Source organism: Didymosphaeria variabile (genome assembly GCF_027946475.1).
Source record: "Didymosphaeria variabile strain IMI 356815 chromosome Unknown scaffold_7, whole genome shotgun sequence".
Lineage (NCBI taxonomy): Eukaryota > Fungi > Ascomycota > Dothideomycetes > Pleosporales > Didymosphaeriaceae > Didymosphaeria > Didymosphaeria variabile.
In genome coordinates, this window is record NW_026611626.1 from 1,210,339 (window position 1) to 1,226,735 (window position 16,397).

General features: G+C 52.5%; 5 protein-coding genes across 5 annotated transcripts; 3 read left to right on the forward strand and 2 right to left on the reverse strand.

The window, feature by feature from the left end:
• Positions 1-1,045: 1,045 nt before the first annotated feature.
• Positions 1,046-2,100, forward strand: N0V89_009539 (uncharacterized protein; the record flags this gene model as incomplete). The annotated part of the gene is made up of 2 exons (XM_056218290.1): positions 1,046-1,542; positions 1,599-2,100. The coding sequence occupies 2 exons, from the start codon at positions 1,046-1,048 to the stop codon at positions 2,098-2,100; spliced, it is 999 nt and encodes a 332-aa protein (XP_056067555.1).
• A 2,364-nt stretch (positions 2,101-4,464) lies between these two features.
• N0V89_009540 (uncharacterized protein) lies at positions 4,465-5,445 on the reverse strand (the record flags this gene model as incomplete). The annotated part of the gene is made up of 2 exons (XM_056218291.1): positions 4,465-4,685; positions 4,869-5,445. 2 exons carry the CDS (start codon positions 5,443-5,445, stop codon positions 4,465-4,467), a joined length of 798 nt encoding a protein of 265 aa, XP_056067556.1.
• A 1,586-nt stretch (positions 5,446-7,031) lies between these two features.
• Positions 7,032-9,164, reverse strand: PTP1 (tyrosine protein phosphatase 1; the record flags this gene model as incomplete). The annotated part of the gene is made up of 4 exons (XM_056218292.1): positions 7,032-7,859; positions 7,906-8,186; positions 8,417-8,673; positions 9,130-9,164. 4 exons carry the CDS (start codon positions 9,162-9,164, stop codon positions 7,032-7,034), a joined length of 1,401 nt encoding a protein of 466 aa, XP_056067557.1.
• A 163-nt stretch (positions 9,165-9,327) lies between these two features.
• N0V89_009542 (uncharacterized protein) lies at positions 9,328-11,797 on the forward strand (the record flags this gene model as incomplete). The annotated part of the gene is made up of 5 exons (XM_056218293.1): positions 9,328-9,354; positions 9,411-9,428; positions 9,493-9,586; positions 9,933-9,944; positions 10,551-11,797. The coding sequence occupies 5 exons, from the start codon at positions 9,328-9,330 to the stop codon at positions 11,795-11,797; spliced, it is 1,398 nt and encodes a 465-aa protein (XP_056067558.1).
• A 433-nt stretch (positions 11,798-12,230) lies between these two features.
• Positions 12,231-14,652, forward strand: MON1 (Vacuolar fusion protein mon1; the record flags this gene model as incomplete). Its single annotated transcript, XM_056218294.1, has 2 exons — positions 12,231-13,850; positions 14,227-14,652. 2 exons carry the CDS (start codon positions 12,231-12,233, stop codon positions 14,650-14,652), a joined length of 2,046 nt encoding a protein of 681 aa, XP_056067559.1.
• Between the last annotated feature and the right edge of the window lie 1,745 nt (positions 14,653-16,397).

Below are 16,397 nucleotides of genomic sequence, written 5' to 3' on the forward strand. Positions count from 1 at the left end.
CCGTCTCCTACGTTCCAATGGTTTCTTCTGTCCAGCGTTCAAGCGTTTTAGGGAAAGATCCACGAGGTTTTCCGGATTTGGATTTTATGGGTCTTCGGCGTTAACGGACGGTGAGGCGGAGGTGTGTATTAATCATACGGCAAAATCTCAGGTGAAAGGACTGCCATGGCATTATTGTAAGGTTCACCATGACGTGGACGATCTTCGCCGGCCTGGCCTTTGAGAGGATCGCGATCCGCAGACACGTGCGCACTCTGGCTGGTTTGGACCATGGGGCGCCGCGCGCCGTGCGCGGCTTTGATCCGAGAATGGTGGTGTAAATGGTTGATAATGACCACGCAGGATAGTGAAGACTGTAACATACTGTACGAAATGATCACCGTGTCGAGAACCTCAATGTGCCTTTTCGTGGACGCAAATCCATCGTGGCGTCAAGCTGCTTATCAAATTGTGTCTAGCGAACATTTTCACGTGACGGGCTTGTGGCCCGAACTGATCTCCTTCAGCCTTATCCTTACCCAGGCACTGTTCACATCGTAAGTCAAGGATCACTAAAGCCGCTCAATTCAATGTTTCAATGTCTACCTCACGCTCAACGGCAGCCCACGTGCGGACACGAAGCCCACATGTAATTAACCTAGCATCGCCTGATTAGGCTAATCAAACGGTCCCGCACTCGTGATACTGTGTACTTGAGCCCGACTACCCCACGATGGCTCGTCCCTCCTTGCACCGTGAAAACACCACAGAAGACGATATCGAGAACGCCTCTTGACACGTAGGGTACGTTGCAGTTACAATAAGAACACAGGGTACCTAGGTATGTACTCTCATCGTTAGCGAAATCCCCCAACGTGAAAACCTTGCGCGACACCGCGACCAACAACGAAAGCGGCAAGACGAGGCTGGACGTGTAAACAGTGTGGGAGGATGACGCATGAACCATGGCCGTGTTGTGAAGCTAATAAAGGCGCATGCAGATTCCCAGAGCAGCGATCTCCGGAAGAAAATCGCGGTCCAATCAAATCACACTTGTTCTAGCATCATGTCCGCGGACAAGGCTTTCACATTCCTCCCGCTAGGAGCTATTATCCAGGAATTCAAGGTCGGCGGGAAAAACATCGTGCAAGGATTTCCTACTGCGGAGCTGTACAAGGCCCACAATGCCCCGTACTTCGGCGAGACGATTGGGAGGATCGCTAACCGGATCGCGAAAGGGAAATTCGAATTGAATGGCCAGACGTACCAATTACCTGTCAACAACGGTCCAAACTCTCTGCACGGGGGCAATCTTGGTTGGGGCAAACGCGGCTTTGAAGGACCCCTGGACGTCGACCGCAATGGGAAACAAGCTACCCTTTTCAAGTACCTTAGCGAAGATGGAGAAGAGGGTTATCCTGGCACAGTCGAAGTTCGCGTCTGGTATGTGCAGGAGAAAGTAAACGAAAACGGGGTCCAGAAAGAGGTGTTGCATATTGAGTACGAAGCAGAGCTGCTGAGTGACGATGTTCCTGCAACCGCAGTCAACATCACCAACCATAGGTAAGGACGATCAGGCGCGTGTACTTCCAGAGGAATTATGTTGACGACGTGTTCAGCTACTTCAACCTTACCGGGTCTTCTACTATCGCGGGTACAGAGGCCACTCTGATCACGAACAATTACCAAGTCGTTGACGATGGTGGAATTCCCACAGGACCTATCGAGGAGTATCCTGGTGTTAAACCCAACACTTCGTTCACTCTGGGCGAGAGAGAACCTGACATCGACGACTGTTTCGTTGTCAATACCAACCCCTCCAGCGTGCCCATCGATACTCGAAACCTCGCTCTGCAAACAGTGGCTTCCTTCTTCCACCCTGAGTCCAAGATCCATCTTGAGGTAGCGACCACTGAGCCTGCTTTCCAATTCTACACTGGAAAGTACATCGATGTTCCAGCCGTAGAGAATCTACCAGCACGCGGTGCCCGCTCTGCCTTCTGCGTTGAGCCTAGTCGCTACGTGAACGCTATCAACGTCCCTGAACACAGAAGCATGACCATCCTAAAGAAGGGTGAGAAGTACGGAAGTAAGATTGTATATCGCGGATGGCAAGCATAGATGGTTCTGCGTCTTTCTGTTTGTATATCTACACTATCGCGAGCATATGAAAGCATCAACGAGCCTACCTCTTCAGCATGCTCGACGAAGCATCTCGATTCAACAAATCCTACAACTCGATCTTTGTACCCAAACATTCGCATACTCTTGATATTGACGGTCATGTGCACTCGCAGAGTCAACCACGCATAACGTAGCACGGTACGGTATACTAGTCCTTGTCACCAGTACCACGATACTTCGCTGTCGCAAGGGGACTTCCGCAACCGTCGCGCCTCCGTTTTCGTGTACACTGGCGCCCGACATTTTACCGTTCGTTTCTACTTTCTTTTTCTCCTTCTACCACATTTCTCGAAGCTCTGTACCACCTTCTGGTCTCCACTGAGTTGGCACAGATGTATGAGATGGCTCGCCTCTAACACGTCACCGCTAACTCCGCTTCCGTGTACCAAACATCAGCCGTGGCCCGCGCCTCGTCCCGCGCGCCGGGGCCGCGCAAGTTGCACGACGTCAGTGCCAGACCGACCTTCAATGTTCACGATGCGCTTTAGTAAAATTGAATACTGTTATGCATGTTCGATCTCACAGCCAACGCGGCTATTCGGCATCTTTTCGCCTGCGACTACCACTACATTTCAAACGCCACTCGATCTGTGATGCCGCCCTAGTAATAGCCAAGAGAAGTCGTTGTCGAGTTGACGTGGAGGTGCAAATGAAAGTCCGAAGCAATTCGGGGCTCGTCTCCATGCTCAAGGTCCACATCTGATGCTGATGGACCGTCGCACCTGAGCACGGCTTCCCGAATGAAACTACCCCGCAGCTGCACAGGTCCAGGCCTCTCGACTGTTCGTTCCCCGTGCTTTAGGGCTGCCCTACCTCATCAGGCGATCGTCACTGTGCAACAATTGAAGGCTTCTGCTTGTGATGATGCTCGTTGTAGGTCGCGTCAGTTCAATTACTCACACAAGACCGAATACCCTCGGCATGAACTAGGAAAGATTGGTATTTGACAAATATCCTCGCGCGACGCAAGACGACCATTACCAAGGGGTTCCAAGGTTAGCTAGCGTTGCCGTGGTCCGCAACATCGACGCCCACAGGGTGACGCTACTGGACAAGAGGTCTCAAGAGAGAGCCGCGCGCAATTCCCTTCCATGGCTGACGGGTCAGACAATCAATTGCATACAGATCGTGATGGCCAGCTTGCGATGAGACAGGAAACGTTCGCGTTGAGATCATGTCATGGCGAAATTGTGCATGAAATGTCGTCGTTGAGCTCGTACGAGCTCTAGCCCCATGCCAGCGACCAGAGAATATTACATTTCGGCGAAGGCACGCGTTGCTCGCCGGTCCCACTTAGCATGCTAAAACCTTGCTGCCTGATCCGGATAGACGTTGGATGCGCTCGGCCCGCTTCCGATGCTACTGTCGGATTCGACGTGCATACATGAGCGTTGGTCCAAAAAACTCTCCGCAGAGCCTATGTCGCCGGCCAAGGCTTCCGAACAGTAGCTCTCTTCTGCGCTCTGTAGCAAATCTCGACGCCACTGCACAAGTATATGCTCGCAAATCGCAAATATCGGAACGCACGACGTGCATGTTTGAGACGGCAATGCGCCTTTGCAATCACGGCCTTGATAAGAGTCATACGTCATGCTGTCGCTGTGTAAGGCTTGGTGTGGTGCATGTGTAAGTGCACTGTAAGTGCACTGTCACGCTTCCTAACCCATGGGCATCTCACTAATCCTCTCGCTGCAGCCACAAGCTCCCAACGTCCCACTCCAATCACCCCTTAGCCGTAATCTTCGCGCACCACCTTGATGTTCTGCTTTGGATAGTCTGTCCAACTCCATGCACCGCATCGCCAGGTGCCGACGCGCGCGCGATCGAGCCCGTCTGTCTCATCGCTGGCGGGCAGGTCAAATGGCATGACTGTGGAGACTCGCATTGATTCCCTCAATCCCAGTCACTGGTGGCGTGAGCCTGACCGAGATAAAGGTGATTCGTCAGACACCAATCAGCTAGTGCGCTTAACCAACACACCAGCGCAAAGTTTCCCTCCCAGATCAGATTACTGCCCGAATGCGCGAGATTCTTCGGAACAGCATGTGCATTCAAGGTGTTGTCGATCATCGATCGACACAGGGATAGTCTAATTCCGTGCAGTCAGTCTGCGCTAGTACGCTCTAGGCCTCCATATCCCACGTATCGTTCATCATCCTAACATCGTTTACAATGCAAACATAGCTTTCCAATCAAGGTAAAATCCTTAGTTTCAGAGTCCATGCGAGTATTGCAAATAGAGTGGAGCGTACTTAACTACACAGTAGAGTCCATCTTTCGCCCTGGTGAGCTTCTTCGTACTCAGTCTTGAAACATTTCCATCGCTTCGCTCGCGTGAATCGCTAGATTCTTCTTCTCCGCGTCACGGAACTCTTTGTCCGCTTTGTCAATCCTAGGAACATCACATGAGAAAATCGACTGGACGACATTATCGTTGGATGCATGTTCGGTGGAAGGAAGAACCTTCTTCGCAAATCGTATCTCTTGGATAGTCTGGTCAGGAAAGCCAGCTTTAGTGGAGGCTCTGATAAACTAAGGGAGCATGAGATTCGTCAATGCTTCGAATACGTAGAGATGGCCAAGCTCCTCCGAAGCTGGGTGTGAGTAGGAGACGCGGTGGAACCGCAAAGCCAAGGTTAGGCTAAGTAGCCGGCGGAATTAGGCAAGTCGTGTTGCAATATCCATAGTCTGATACTAGCACTCACCATCCTCGAACTCCGTGTCGATGCCCATGAGACAGTTGGTGGTGTCATGACAAGAGATATGTAGCTTGACGAGATGCGGCTTGTACTGAACGAGCATGTCGAGCCAGTGCATGTTGACATCGTGCGGCCCGACCTCATAGTGCACTGAGGTAATATTGCTGTAGTTCGACAGCATGTCCGTGGGTAGAAGCCACTTGACGCATGTGGATATTGATATAGCGAGCAATTCATCCCAGTCGCCAAGGAAATGGTTGATGTTGTGTGGGTGAGATGGGGTGTACTGTTCTGTTTGCGTTCGGTTCTCCATAATTATTTCTTGGATGCCTATGCGGCTTGATGATATAAGAATGTGGTAGAAGAGTACCTTCAAATCCGTGCATTCATGCAAGTATAATCGCTTCACCCTAAACCAGTCTGTCGATCGGAAGAGCGCCGGCCTGAGACGGGAGAAATCGAGGTTCTTGAATTGGATCACAGAGATGTTCTTTGCTGGTTGAGCTGGGGATCCTGGTCCAGCATCTTGAAGCGCATTTCCAAACGTTAAGTCCGGATGGGGTGCTAGTGGATGGTCTTCCATGATTATTGGTCCTTTCCAGAATGACGATTGCGCATGTGGCTGGAGAAAACATTTCCCAGAATACTTTGGTGCACCATTGGCGATCTTGCCATCGTGGGCCAGATACCCTTCACATGTCATGTGGATCGAATGCTCCGTATTTTCCATCGATCTGAACATTACGTCCAGGTTCAGATCCATCAACAGACATGGTGCCGACTGGTCCAGGCTTCAAGCTGACCGCGTCGACGCCAGTCAACTCAGGGAAATGGATCTCTCGAATAGATTTCTGTAGCTTGGAAGCCGGCTCCAGCTTCTGAAGAAGCTTTGCCTGGTTCTTCGGGGACAACTGTGAACCTGGGCGGGACCGTAACTGCCTCAAAACCATGCTCTTGAGTTAGCTCACAATTAAAGAGAATGCTTTAGGAGTGCTTAAGACCTTAATCTCGAGGAATCGCGTCCACTGTATCATCTTTCGGAACAAACCCTTACGTTTCTGCATAGTGTCATCGTCGTCTCGTGGATTGAAGTCGTGCATATCAAGGTCCAAGTAAACAGTCTCGAACAGGTGCCTTGCGCCGCACAGGTACAGAGATCACAAGCTTGCATGGCGCGACTCGCTGCCTTTCTGTCTGTCTTAAGTTACGTTAGGATAACCTGGTCTGATATGGATAGCTCTTTTTGTAGACTTGAATGTGCCAGAAACTCCATGATGCGATCAACCACCTCGTATGGGTGCCACCTAAAATAGTCCGTTGTGAACGGCAGCCTGTTAGACTGGCGATGCAGACACGCGGGCTTGTCAGCATCATCGAGGTCCGCTTTCTCATGCGTGCTCCAGTGTTGCTATTACCGCGTGTGAGTCTCTTTCTTTGCCCAGAGAGAGTGTACTTACAAGCAGGACTACATTATGCTCCTGGTAGAAAAGCTTCATTGGAATAAGATATCGCACGCGGCTTCGGGCAGCGAGTACATCCGTGATCTTGGCCCTTTGCCGTTGGAGAGACGCTGTATCGTGCCTTGGGGTCGCACGCTTAGCGAGCGGACGGCTTTGTGCCATGCTTTGTGCCACGACTAACCTCTCCCTTCCTCGGCCCGAGAAACGACAGTCAGGTCGATACAATCAATGACATGCGCGCGAGCATTCCCACACCGACACCAACCGCCGTTCACTAATCACTCTTCACACCCTCGCAGTCCGACGCAATACCCATTGATGCGTACCCTACACAATTGAACTTTCCCGACCACATAAATCGCGAACGAATAATTCCATCTTCAGCTCGACTGCTTTACTTAGGATGCGCCGCCTTCTAAGACTTATGATGGGGTAGGGTGCTTGAATTTACGCCAAGTCAGATAGTTACTAGGCGAGAGAGTAGGATTGAGGAACTGCAGTCCACATTGGAATATCTACGAGCATACAGTAGAAGACGGGTAGTTGACGGACACCAAAGTGTAGAAATGGGAATGCAGTCTATGCGAAATGAACAGGGATATGCAACGCTTTGATCAAAATGCACAAAAAATGCAAGCAAGCGGTTCCAGGAATAAGAGCGTAGCATGTGAAACGCCGTGAAAGAGATGGCGCTCACGTCTGCCCCTCATTACTCCATCTCTGAATTCGAAAAAAGCTCAGCCTCAAGCTGCGCTCTCTCATCCTCATCTTCCCCACGTGGTGTGGTCCCACTAGGGCCCGATTTCTGCCTCTTCAGCTGTGGTTCTTCAGGTGAGCCACTTGGTCTGCGCCGTGTGACACCCAAACGCTCCGCCTCCTCCGAATGCTGACTAATCCATCTATCGCGCCACTGCTCGCGGACGACATCGTAGATGAATGCGAGCTGCGGCTCGCTTTGCACCATCATCATGCGCTGCTCTCTCAGCCTGCTTACCACCCCGAAGATCGGGTCTTCGTTGTCTTGCACTTCATCGAGGCTGCCGTCGTCGAGCTCTTGCAGTAGCCAATCGAGCGCGATAAATGTCCCGCTGCGGCCGACACCCGCACTGCAATGCACTATGCGCGGATTTGTCGCATTGTCTGCGTTCTTCTCTCTGCTCATAGAGATGAGGCGGAGGAGGGCTTCGCGGTCGGCGCCTTCAGGGACGAGGAAATCGGGCCAGCCGGCGAAGAGGAGATGCCATACTTTTTTTGATTCGCTGCCCTCTTCGGGTACCATGTCCAATTCTCTGATTGTGGCCCGCGCTTCTTGGTCCTCTTCCAAGTTGGCAAGCTGCAGTTCATGGATGAAGGCGTCTTCGTACTCGTCCTGGGCATTCAAGCGCAGGCTGGGAGCCTCTGGTGATTGCGGGTAGTATGGATAGCATTTCTCTCGGGAGGCTTCGTGGGTCTGCGTGAGCATCACAATAACGGCCGGTGTGGTGGTCTCATGCCATATCATGCGCCAGAAGTGCGAGTATGTGTCGAACTTTGGGCCCTGTACCTCCATTAGCTATGCTTGTAACTACTCTGCGAAGACCTACCTGTGTCGCAATGTATTTCAGAATATTATCCGACCTACTCGATCTCAGCTCTATCGGCGAGGCATTGATGTAGTCGCTGGTCCCGTCTGGGACCTTTAAGCGAACGCGGTTGCCCTGATAGGGATCGACATTCAGGTATCTGTTTCGGTCTTTGACGTCGTCGCCGGTGCACCGTGCCCACTGCGAGGGCTGCTGCTCCGAGTCGCCATTCTGATGTTGTATGCCTTGCAGCACGCGTTGCCGCTGTTCCCACTCGAGATCAATGAACTTCTGGTGTACGTCTGCGCCCAGTCAGCCACCAGCCTTGCATACATGTCTGGAGGCACAGTCTACCTGCCTGTTCTGCTCAATTTTAGGAACGCGGGGTATGGAGTGGGGTCCTGCTCGAGGGGTTGTAGGTTCTGCGGCGGTTCGGCTGGGTTGGGTATGACAAGGCTCGGGGCGCTGGCCGAGGGCGTGAAGTAGGGTGTGTCGAGGGAAGATGTGGCTGCAGATCGGGTGCTGTCTTTACTACGAGACCGCTTCGAGGATGAGGGCGAGGGCGGGACCTGCAGCGACTGGGAGCTTGACATGTTCGCGTCTGTCTTGACGCCGCCAACGAGTCTGGCCTTGCGCCGGAGGGCGCGAAGTTTATGCAGCTTGAAGAGCTTGCGATCGGCGCCGCACGAGGCTGCCGCTTCTGGCAACGGGGGCACGACAAAGTCGGAGGGCGGAATCGTGACGGTTTTGGGCAGATTGTGGCGTGCGGCCGGAGAGATGACAGGCTGCCTGCAGAGAGATGCGGGTGTGTGCTGTACAGTACATGCGCCAGCCGCCCACGCAGTCGTAGTATAGCTGTCGGATCTCCCAGAGGAAGCTGTCACAGATGTGTCGCCGGTGCGGAGGCAATGCCGTACGATTGGACGGCAGTTTCTTGCGCGCGCTCTCCACGAGATCTGGACGCCTTTTCCAGATTGCGCAGTGACAAGCTTTGGAGACCCAATTGTCTAGCCAACAGGGCCAAGGTTGTCCAAGGTGCCGGGTCCGCGGCGTGTCGGCTGCACGCAATCTGGTGGTGGGGACGAGAGGGATCGCCGGAGGGTCGAGGCTCGGATGCGAAGATGGTTGGCCTGGCGGGCAAGAGGTCAGTCAGAGATGCAAAAAAGTACAAGAAGCAAGAGGGCATGCGACAGTGGGTAGAAGTGCTATGCAGGGGATTTTTGGCGTGCTTATTAGGGCGATGACGGTGGTTCGCAGCGGTCGGCCGCGTTGGTTCTCATGCGTGGCATGGATTGGGGCGTCGCCTATCAGTGGCCAATCTGCCGGCGTGTCGCCATCGCTCCTTCACGACACTCGCCTTCCCCCAATCCGGCGCCTCTGCGTCGTATTTCGCCATCACGAGCTACGTTTTGACAGCGTGTATGCGTTGATGTGACAGCAATCATGGGGCCGTGGCTTGCCTTGATCGAAGTCAGTGTTCCCCAGCCTGTCTGCAGCCGAGGTCAAATTAACGCGATTGAATGTAGGCTTGGGCTGTTGCCAAAGTACGTCACCCGATATTCAGATACCGTTACTACGCCCGTTCATGATGCTGATGACACCCGACAGCTGATACGCAGCCCTATCTTCAACCGCACTGTTCAGAAAGCGTACCGCAAGATCAACAGAATCCCCGATATGGAGCCCAAGAATGGAGCAGGACGTACGTCTGCATCCTGAATCTACGTTCTCCCCGTCGCTCATAGTCAAGAAGGCACCGGTCCCTCCACTTTCGATCATTTCCGAGATGAGCTGAGGCAGCAGTTCCGCGAGCTCACATGGCAAAAACGCCCGCCGAAACAATGAAGCCGAATCGAATTCACTAGTTGATACGCCCCGCCCGCGACTCCCGATGCGGGGATGACAGCACGTGGTTCATCGAGATTATCGACTTTACAACGTTTCTAATGCTGTCAAATCATGACGGGCAGGGAAGAGCTTGGATGTAAACATCATGCTGTTGCATGTACGAGGGACGTTTGGAAGGTTCGCGTTGACAGGTTTCATAGCTGAAACAGAAGGTGTGCGAAAAGCGTACGTCTTAGCGGGGGATTTTGTTCCGCCAGTGGCTGTCCAATCGCAAATCAAGCTACGGAGAGCTTCGCTCAATACGCGTGACCAGTCATATCACTGGGACTGGACTTTCAAGGTCGTCAAAATAGCGCGACCTTAGTGTGTACACGCAATACAGGGGGAATTGCCCAGCTATTACAACCGAATTGTTGTCTGTCGTAGGCAAGCTTGCTCTAGCTTGCAACATCCTCAATCTTGGAATAAGAAATCAAAATAAATCCACTCCATCAAGCAACAATGCTATGGTCCATTCAATGTATTTTCGGCAGGTGCACGTGATTGCGGTTGCATCACTCTACGTCAGAGGGACGTACTAAACTATCCACAATTATACAAACACTAGCAGCATCTTCACTTACAGACTATGTTCACATCCCCAGTTTCTACGTGCAATCGAATTCACTCTCCTACGTCCCCATTCTGTTACCGATTCCGACCTCCCTCTCTTGGCTAGTCCACCCTCAATCCCTCATGCCTTCAGCCATCGTCACAGGTGCCACAGGTATATGCTTCGCATTACCCACACATCCCCTTCTGTTATTCACAAGTTCCAGGCATCCTTGGTCGCGAGATCGTCTTCGAGCTCAGCCAGAACAAAAAGCAATGGCAAAAAGTGTACGCTCTCTCAAGGAGCAAGAAAGAAGACTACCCTCCGAATGTGACGCACAACTACATCGACCTAATGTCCAGCGTGGACGATATGGCCGAGGACCTTCAAAATGTACGCGCAGAATACATTTTCTTCGCCGCGTACCTCCAAAAGGACTCGGAGCAAGACAACTGGGACGCGAACGGCGCCATGTTCTCCAACTTCTTGCAGGCTCTCACGAAGACGGATGCTATCAAAGGTGTGAAGAGAATTATCCTAGTCACGGGAGCAAAGCAGTATGGCGTCCATCTCGGTGCCCCCAAGAACCCCATGACAGAATCCGACCCCTGGCTCACAGGAGAGCAATGGCCCCCAAACTTTTACTATAACCAACAAACCATCCTACACAAGTTCTGCAAGGATCATGGCAAAGAGTGGGTGGTGACTTACCCCAATGACGTGATAGGCTTCGCTTTTGGCAATTTCATGAACATGGCTACCGCAACAGCGCTCTACGCCCTCGTCAGCAAAGAGTTGAAACAAGATCTCGTGTTTCCTGGCTCCCCTGAATTTTACACCCGCTTTGACAGCTTCACGTCCAGCAAATTGCATGCGGAGTTTTGCGCGTGGGCGGCGCTGGAACCGCGCGCTGTGAATCAGGCGTTCAACGTCGTGAATGGGGATGTAGAGAGCTGGCAGAATCTCTGGCCAAAAGTCGCTGCGTATTTCGGTCTAAAGGTAAAGCCGGACCAATTTCGAGAGCGGCAGGTGGACGAAAAAGCGGATATAACCGACATGGCGGGCAAATTGGGGTTGGTGCAATCGGACGTTCAAACCTCACAATCTTCATCCAGTCCACTGGCGGAGCAGCCGCCTATTTCCTCCCGCGCCGAAGAGCTAGGACTCGAGGGTCACCGCGTTACACAGCAGAGCAATGTCGACCAGCAGATCGACCTCGTTAAGTGGTCGAAGAGGGATGATGTGAAGAATGCATGGACGAAAGTTGCAGAGAGAGAGGGCCTGGATAAGACCGCGTTCGAAAAGGCGACATGGGGCTTCCTGGGTTTCGTTTTGGGCCGGAATTACGATCTCGTCATCAGCATGAGCAAAGCGAGGAAGCTTGGGTGGAGCGGGTATCGGGACACGTGGGAAATATTGGAGGAGGTATTTAACGAACTAGAGAGGGCAAAGGTCTTGCCAAAGAGCAAGTAAGGCGGAATTTCTACCAAAGAGAGAATTGAAGAAGATGGACTGGTGGTAATACAGAATGTATGATGGCTGAGTCCTCTTGATATCGTCTCCGAGTCACCTCAATGACCTGATACGCAGGCAAGAATACTCTGTAGAACCAATATGACCTCTGTTGGCAAACCAGTCTACGACGATATACATTATTGGTTTTCAGAATTCATGCCCATAACGAATGACCATTTTTCGCCTGTTGTGCATGGTCCCGCAGCATGAATCAATCTGATTGGTCCGTAGGCGGAGCAAACTGGCCCGTGCTGCTATGAGGTCTATGGATGCACGCACGTCACGATGTTGGCCAACGCTTCGGCAACTGCACCATGTCGCAATCAACGACACAGATAGCTCGCTGTTCACCTCGTAGAAGATACACCCGAAGACCGCAGATGCCGCTGCCATGACGGACACACCTTCCGCCGAGCCATCTGCGGCGTCCGGCAGCGCTGAATCCAACGCTCCAAGCTTGCCGGCGCCGGCACCCAAGACGAAAGACAATGTCGAACAGCATGACTTCGCCAATCCCACGATTAACATAATAAACAGCTTGTCCAGAAAGACCTCGACGTCAGGTTTATCGCTCGCATCTGGCGTATCAAGAGAAGGAACGCCCCCGCCGCTGCCTCCCCGCCCAAACCTGAATCTGCTCGATTCTGCTTCGCGCCCTTCCACTTCACATTCTGTGACGCCGACCAGACCGCGCCTTGTATCCAAAGCAACAACACAACTCTCTTTTGCAGACTCAGCGAACCACAAGAACGAGTCCCGCGAACCCAGCTCGTTGCAGGCATCGAAACGCCGGTCGTATTTTGGCCTGAACCTGGGCTCATCACGGAACACTAGCGATGGAGAAGACAGCGCAAGCATAGCGAGCTTCGTGCCCGCTGTGGATGCTGGACTAGACACGGAAAGCATGCTGGGCGAAGGTATGGGCGACCACGAAAAGACGCTTCTCGCTTCTCTGGGGCATGACGCTCGGGACGCGGAGAGCATGTTCGCGCCGGATCCCGCCTTTGAACAAGCGTTCACGAAAGAATTCGATGAGATCGAGGAAATGACACAGGATGGGTCAAACGAAGGTCAGCCGCACATAGCTATGTCCAAGTATGCGGCGTTTGTGAGTAGGGCTCGTGCTGATAGTTACATAGAATCAATTATAAAAGCCTGGCGCGCGAAGATGAAACATTTTCTCATTCTATCGTCTGCGGGGAAACCCATATACAGTCGACATGGCGATGATCAGCTCATCACGAACTACATCGGCGTCGTGCAAACTATTATCTCCTTCTACCAATCCACCGACGATACTCTGCGAGGCTTTACGGCTGGCGATGTGCGCTTCGTAGTCATGTCGAAAGGACCACTCAACCTGGTCGCCATAACGCGCCTTCCAGAAAGCGATACTCAGCTGCGGGCACAGCTCGATGCGCTGTACATGCAAATACTCTCGACCCTCACACTGCCATCCATGCAGCGCATGTTCGCTGTGCGCGCAAACTACGACCTACGGCGGCCTCTCCAAGGTACCGAATCATTACTCTCCGCTCTTGCAGATGGCTTCACTCGCGGTTCACCGTCAACGCTTCTTGGAGCCCTCGAATGCCTCAAGCTACGAAAATCCCATCGACAGACCATCAACAGTACCCTTCTCAAAACACGCTCACCCAATCTCCTCTATGGCCTGATCGTCGCATCAGGGAAACTCGTCTCCGTCGTACGGCCAAAGAAACACTCCCTTCATCCGGGCGATCTACATCTTATCTTCAACATGCTGTTTGAAGCAGGCAGCGTGAAAGCTGGCGGTGGAGAAAATTGGATACCTTTATGTTTACCCGGCTTCAATAACACAGGTTACTTGTACATGTACGTCAGCTTTTTGAATCTGGAGCATCCGAGTGAGCAGATACATGAACGGCCGAAGAGCAGCGAGGGCGATCCGGATGAAGTGGCGGTGCTGCTTATTAGCGCGGAGAAGGAGGGATTCTTTGAGATGAGGGGGATGAGGGATGATTTGGTTGAGGTGAGTATACTTTTCCGCTTTCGCTCTCGTTCTCGCTCTCGTTCTCGCTCCTATTACTGCCGAGCAAGGACCGAGACAGTACCGCGCGATTTTACGTACTTTTTGCGAACGTCCTGGGATCCGCATCAAGGTTTTAGCATCAGTCAAGCACATCGTCGGCCGAACCGAAGGTTCAGGTCGGCATGTAAAGAAACAATAGGGAGGAAGTCGGAGCCGGCAACTCTCTAAGCCGTCTCTCCGATCATCCGCTCCCGCTTCCATGGAGCATCCACGGACATAACCGGCATCCATCACGCGACTCTCTTCCCCTCAACTCGGCTATCGCCCAATTCCTTCTTTCCACATGGAAGTAATCCGCTGACTTGCTAATGCACAGCAATTACAACGAAACCACTCCATAGACAACATCCGCACCGCTGTCCGCCTCGGCCGCCCTCTAGCCACCGACATTGTCCCCGGCACCGTCCTCCGCCACTTCCTCTTCAAATCGCGCGGCAATGTGCAGTTCTTCTCTCCCTCCCTCTCTCCACACTTCAGCACACCTGTCGACCGCCGGCGCCTGCTCAACCTGTACTCCTCACTACATAGTCATCTACACGCCAAGCCGACGAGTCTAAAGATCCATTATGAGATGAGTGTGAATGTGATTAGTTTGGCGTGGAGTACGCCGCTGTTTGAGCTGTATTGTGTGGCGGATGGAAGGACGAGCAGGCAGGCGTTGGCGGCGGCGGCGATGAAGGTTGTGGAATGGGTGAGGAGGGAAGAGGAGAGGATATTTATTATTGGGGGTGCGGTGTTTTAGAGGACTAGGGGGGACGGAGAAAGGGAATATACCCAGAGGAAAGTACATACAGTTGGTGCTAAGAGTGTTGACATGTGAGAGACATTACAAAGGAGAGATTGTTGTCGCTGCCCCTGATCCTGGCCACTCGTACGTCTCGTCTTTGGATCGATGGACGTGATGATCGTACGGGAAGAGCTGAATGGACGTACATTCCATCCTGCTCCTCGGCTATGGTTGATCTAATAGCATGCTCGCCACTTTGAAGTTTTCATAACTTCGAGGCAAATGCAGGAGTCACGAACCGTACCTTCCCTCCTTCCCCCAACGGCTTGTCATAGCTTGCCCCCCCATACGCAACCACCTTTACTTCTTCACCACCACACCGAGCCCAGTGCAGCAAGTGGATGGTCGGTATCTCGGCATTTCTTATTCCCCGCATTGCTTGCCTTGTCCGCTTTTCTCATGTATCTCCGTTGATTGCTGTGAGATCCCTAACTATAGCGGCACTGGGCGTTGCAGAGTGGGGCCGGAACGTCAACGCCATTACGGGAGACATGGGCTAATGCGTGGCTATATAGCTTCGGCTTGGTATGTGCCATCTCACGTCCTTCCCTATCCCCAGGATAAGCTCAGGGGACTAGACACCAGTCTCTAGGTATCAACCTTCTCGTCTTTTAGGTTGCTTCATAAATTGAGGCGCTTTTTCTAGCTCAAGCCGTCGCCAGACTTCAAGTACACGCCTAGTTATTGCGCTTTAACATGTACGATTCTAGTTGTCGCGCTACACTACAAGGATCCCTCAGTGGGAACAATCGGGATCGCCTTTATAAAATCGAGTACGGTGATGCCATTGAAAGATGCGCAGGACATCCTTACCAGCGATGGGTTCCCTAATAAAACGTTTGGGCCGCAGCACAACGTGGGATTTGCCCACGTGGTGTGGAAAATTCCGGTCCAGATCTAACCTGCTTCCCTCGCCTAGAACTGGCAGAATATATTACTGAACCTTAAACGCCAACAAATGTCTCTAGCACTGAGGCTTCGAAGGTAGCATGGAGGAGAGCCACTCTACTAGCGCGACGATGTGCACTTCGGTAGAACGTGACATCTTCCCCCGCACTGAAGATGAACATATCATCGATATCTTCATCTTCGCGGGAAGGCGATGCCATATTCTTTCATGCGCTGCTATCCCTAAAGGACTTGTGATACATCCGCTTCCCGCTCATCATCAACCCTCCATCTCGGATGCGGTTCTACCTTTCCGACAGCATCCACAGGGGAGGATGTTCTCAGAATTGCAGATGGACTGTATGTTCCATCATTACTTCCCGGCGTTAAGCCATACCTGCTTGAGAAACATTGTCTTATCCCCGGCTACTGTGCGGCAGTAGGTGACATTCGCAGACTCGACCGCCTTCTTCGCTGCGTCCCGGAGAAAGGACGAAGGCCGGAAGATGGACCATGTCAGAGGCTCGACATTTCTCAAACCTCGTCTGGAACACGAGATGGTGACGGAGTAGGGCGGTGGGGGAGAGGTAAAGGCGGGGTTCGTGATGGTTTTGCGGATGATTAGAGAAGTATTGTCGAAGGAGAAAGGATTGCGTCGTTCTCATGTTGGTGGTGGCTTCGGTTCCGGCTCGCTCTTGCTCTGCTCGCGCGATAATTTTGACGCGGTAACGACGTGAATGTAGGGACGAGTATCTGCCATAGCGACAGCGTCAATGATTCCACCCTCTATACGTGCGTGCCAGTAATTGATC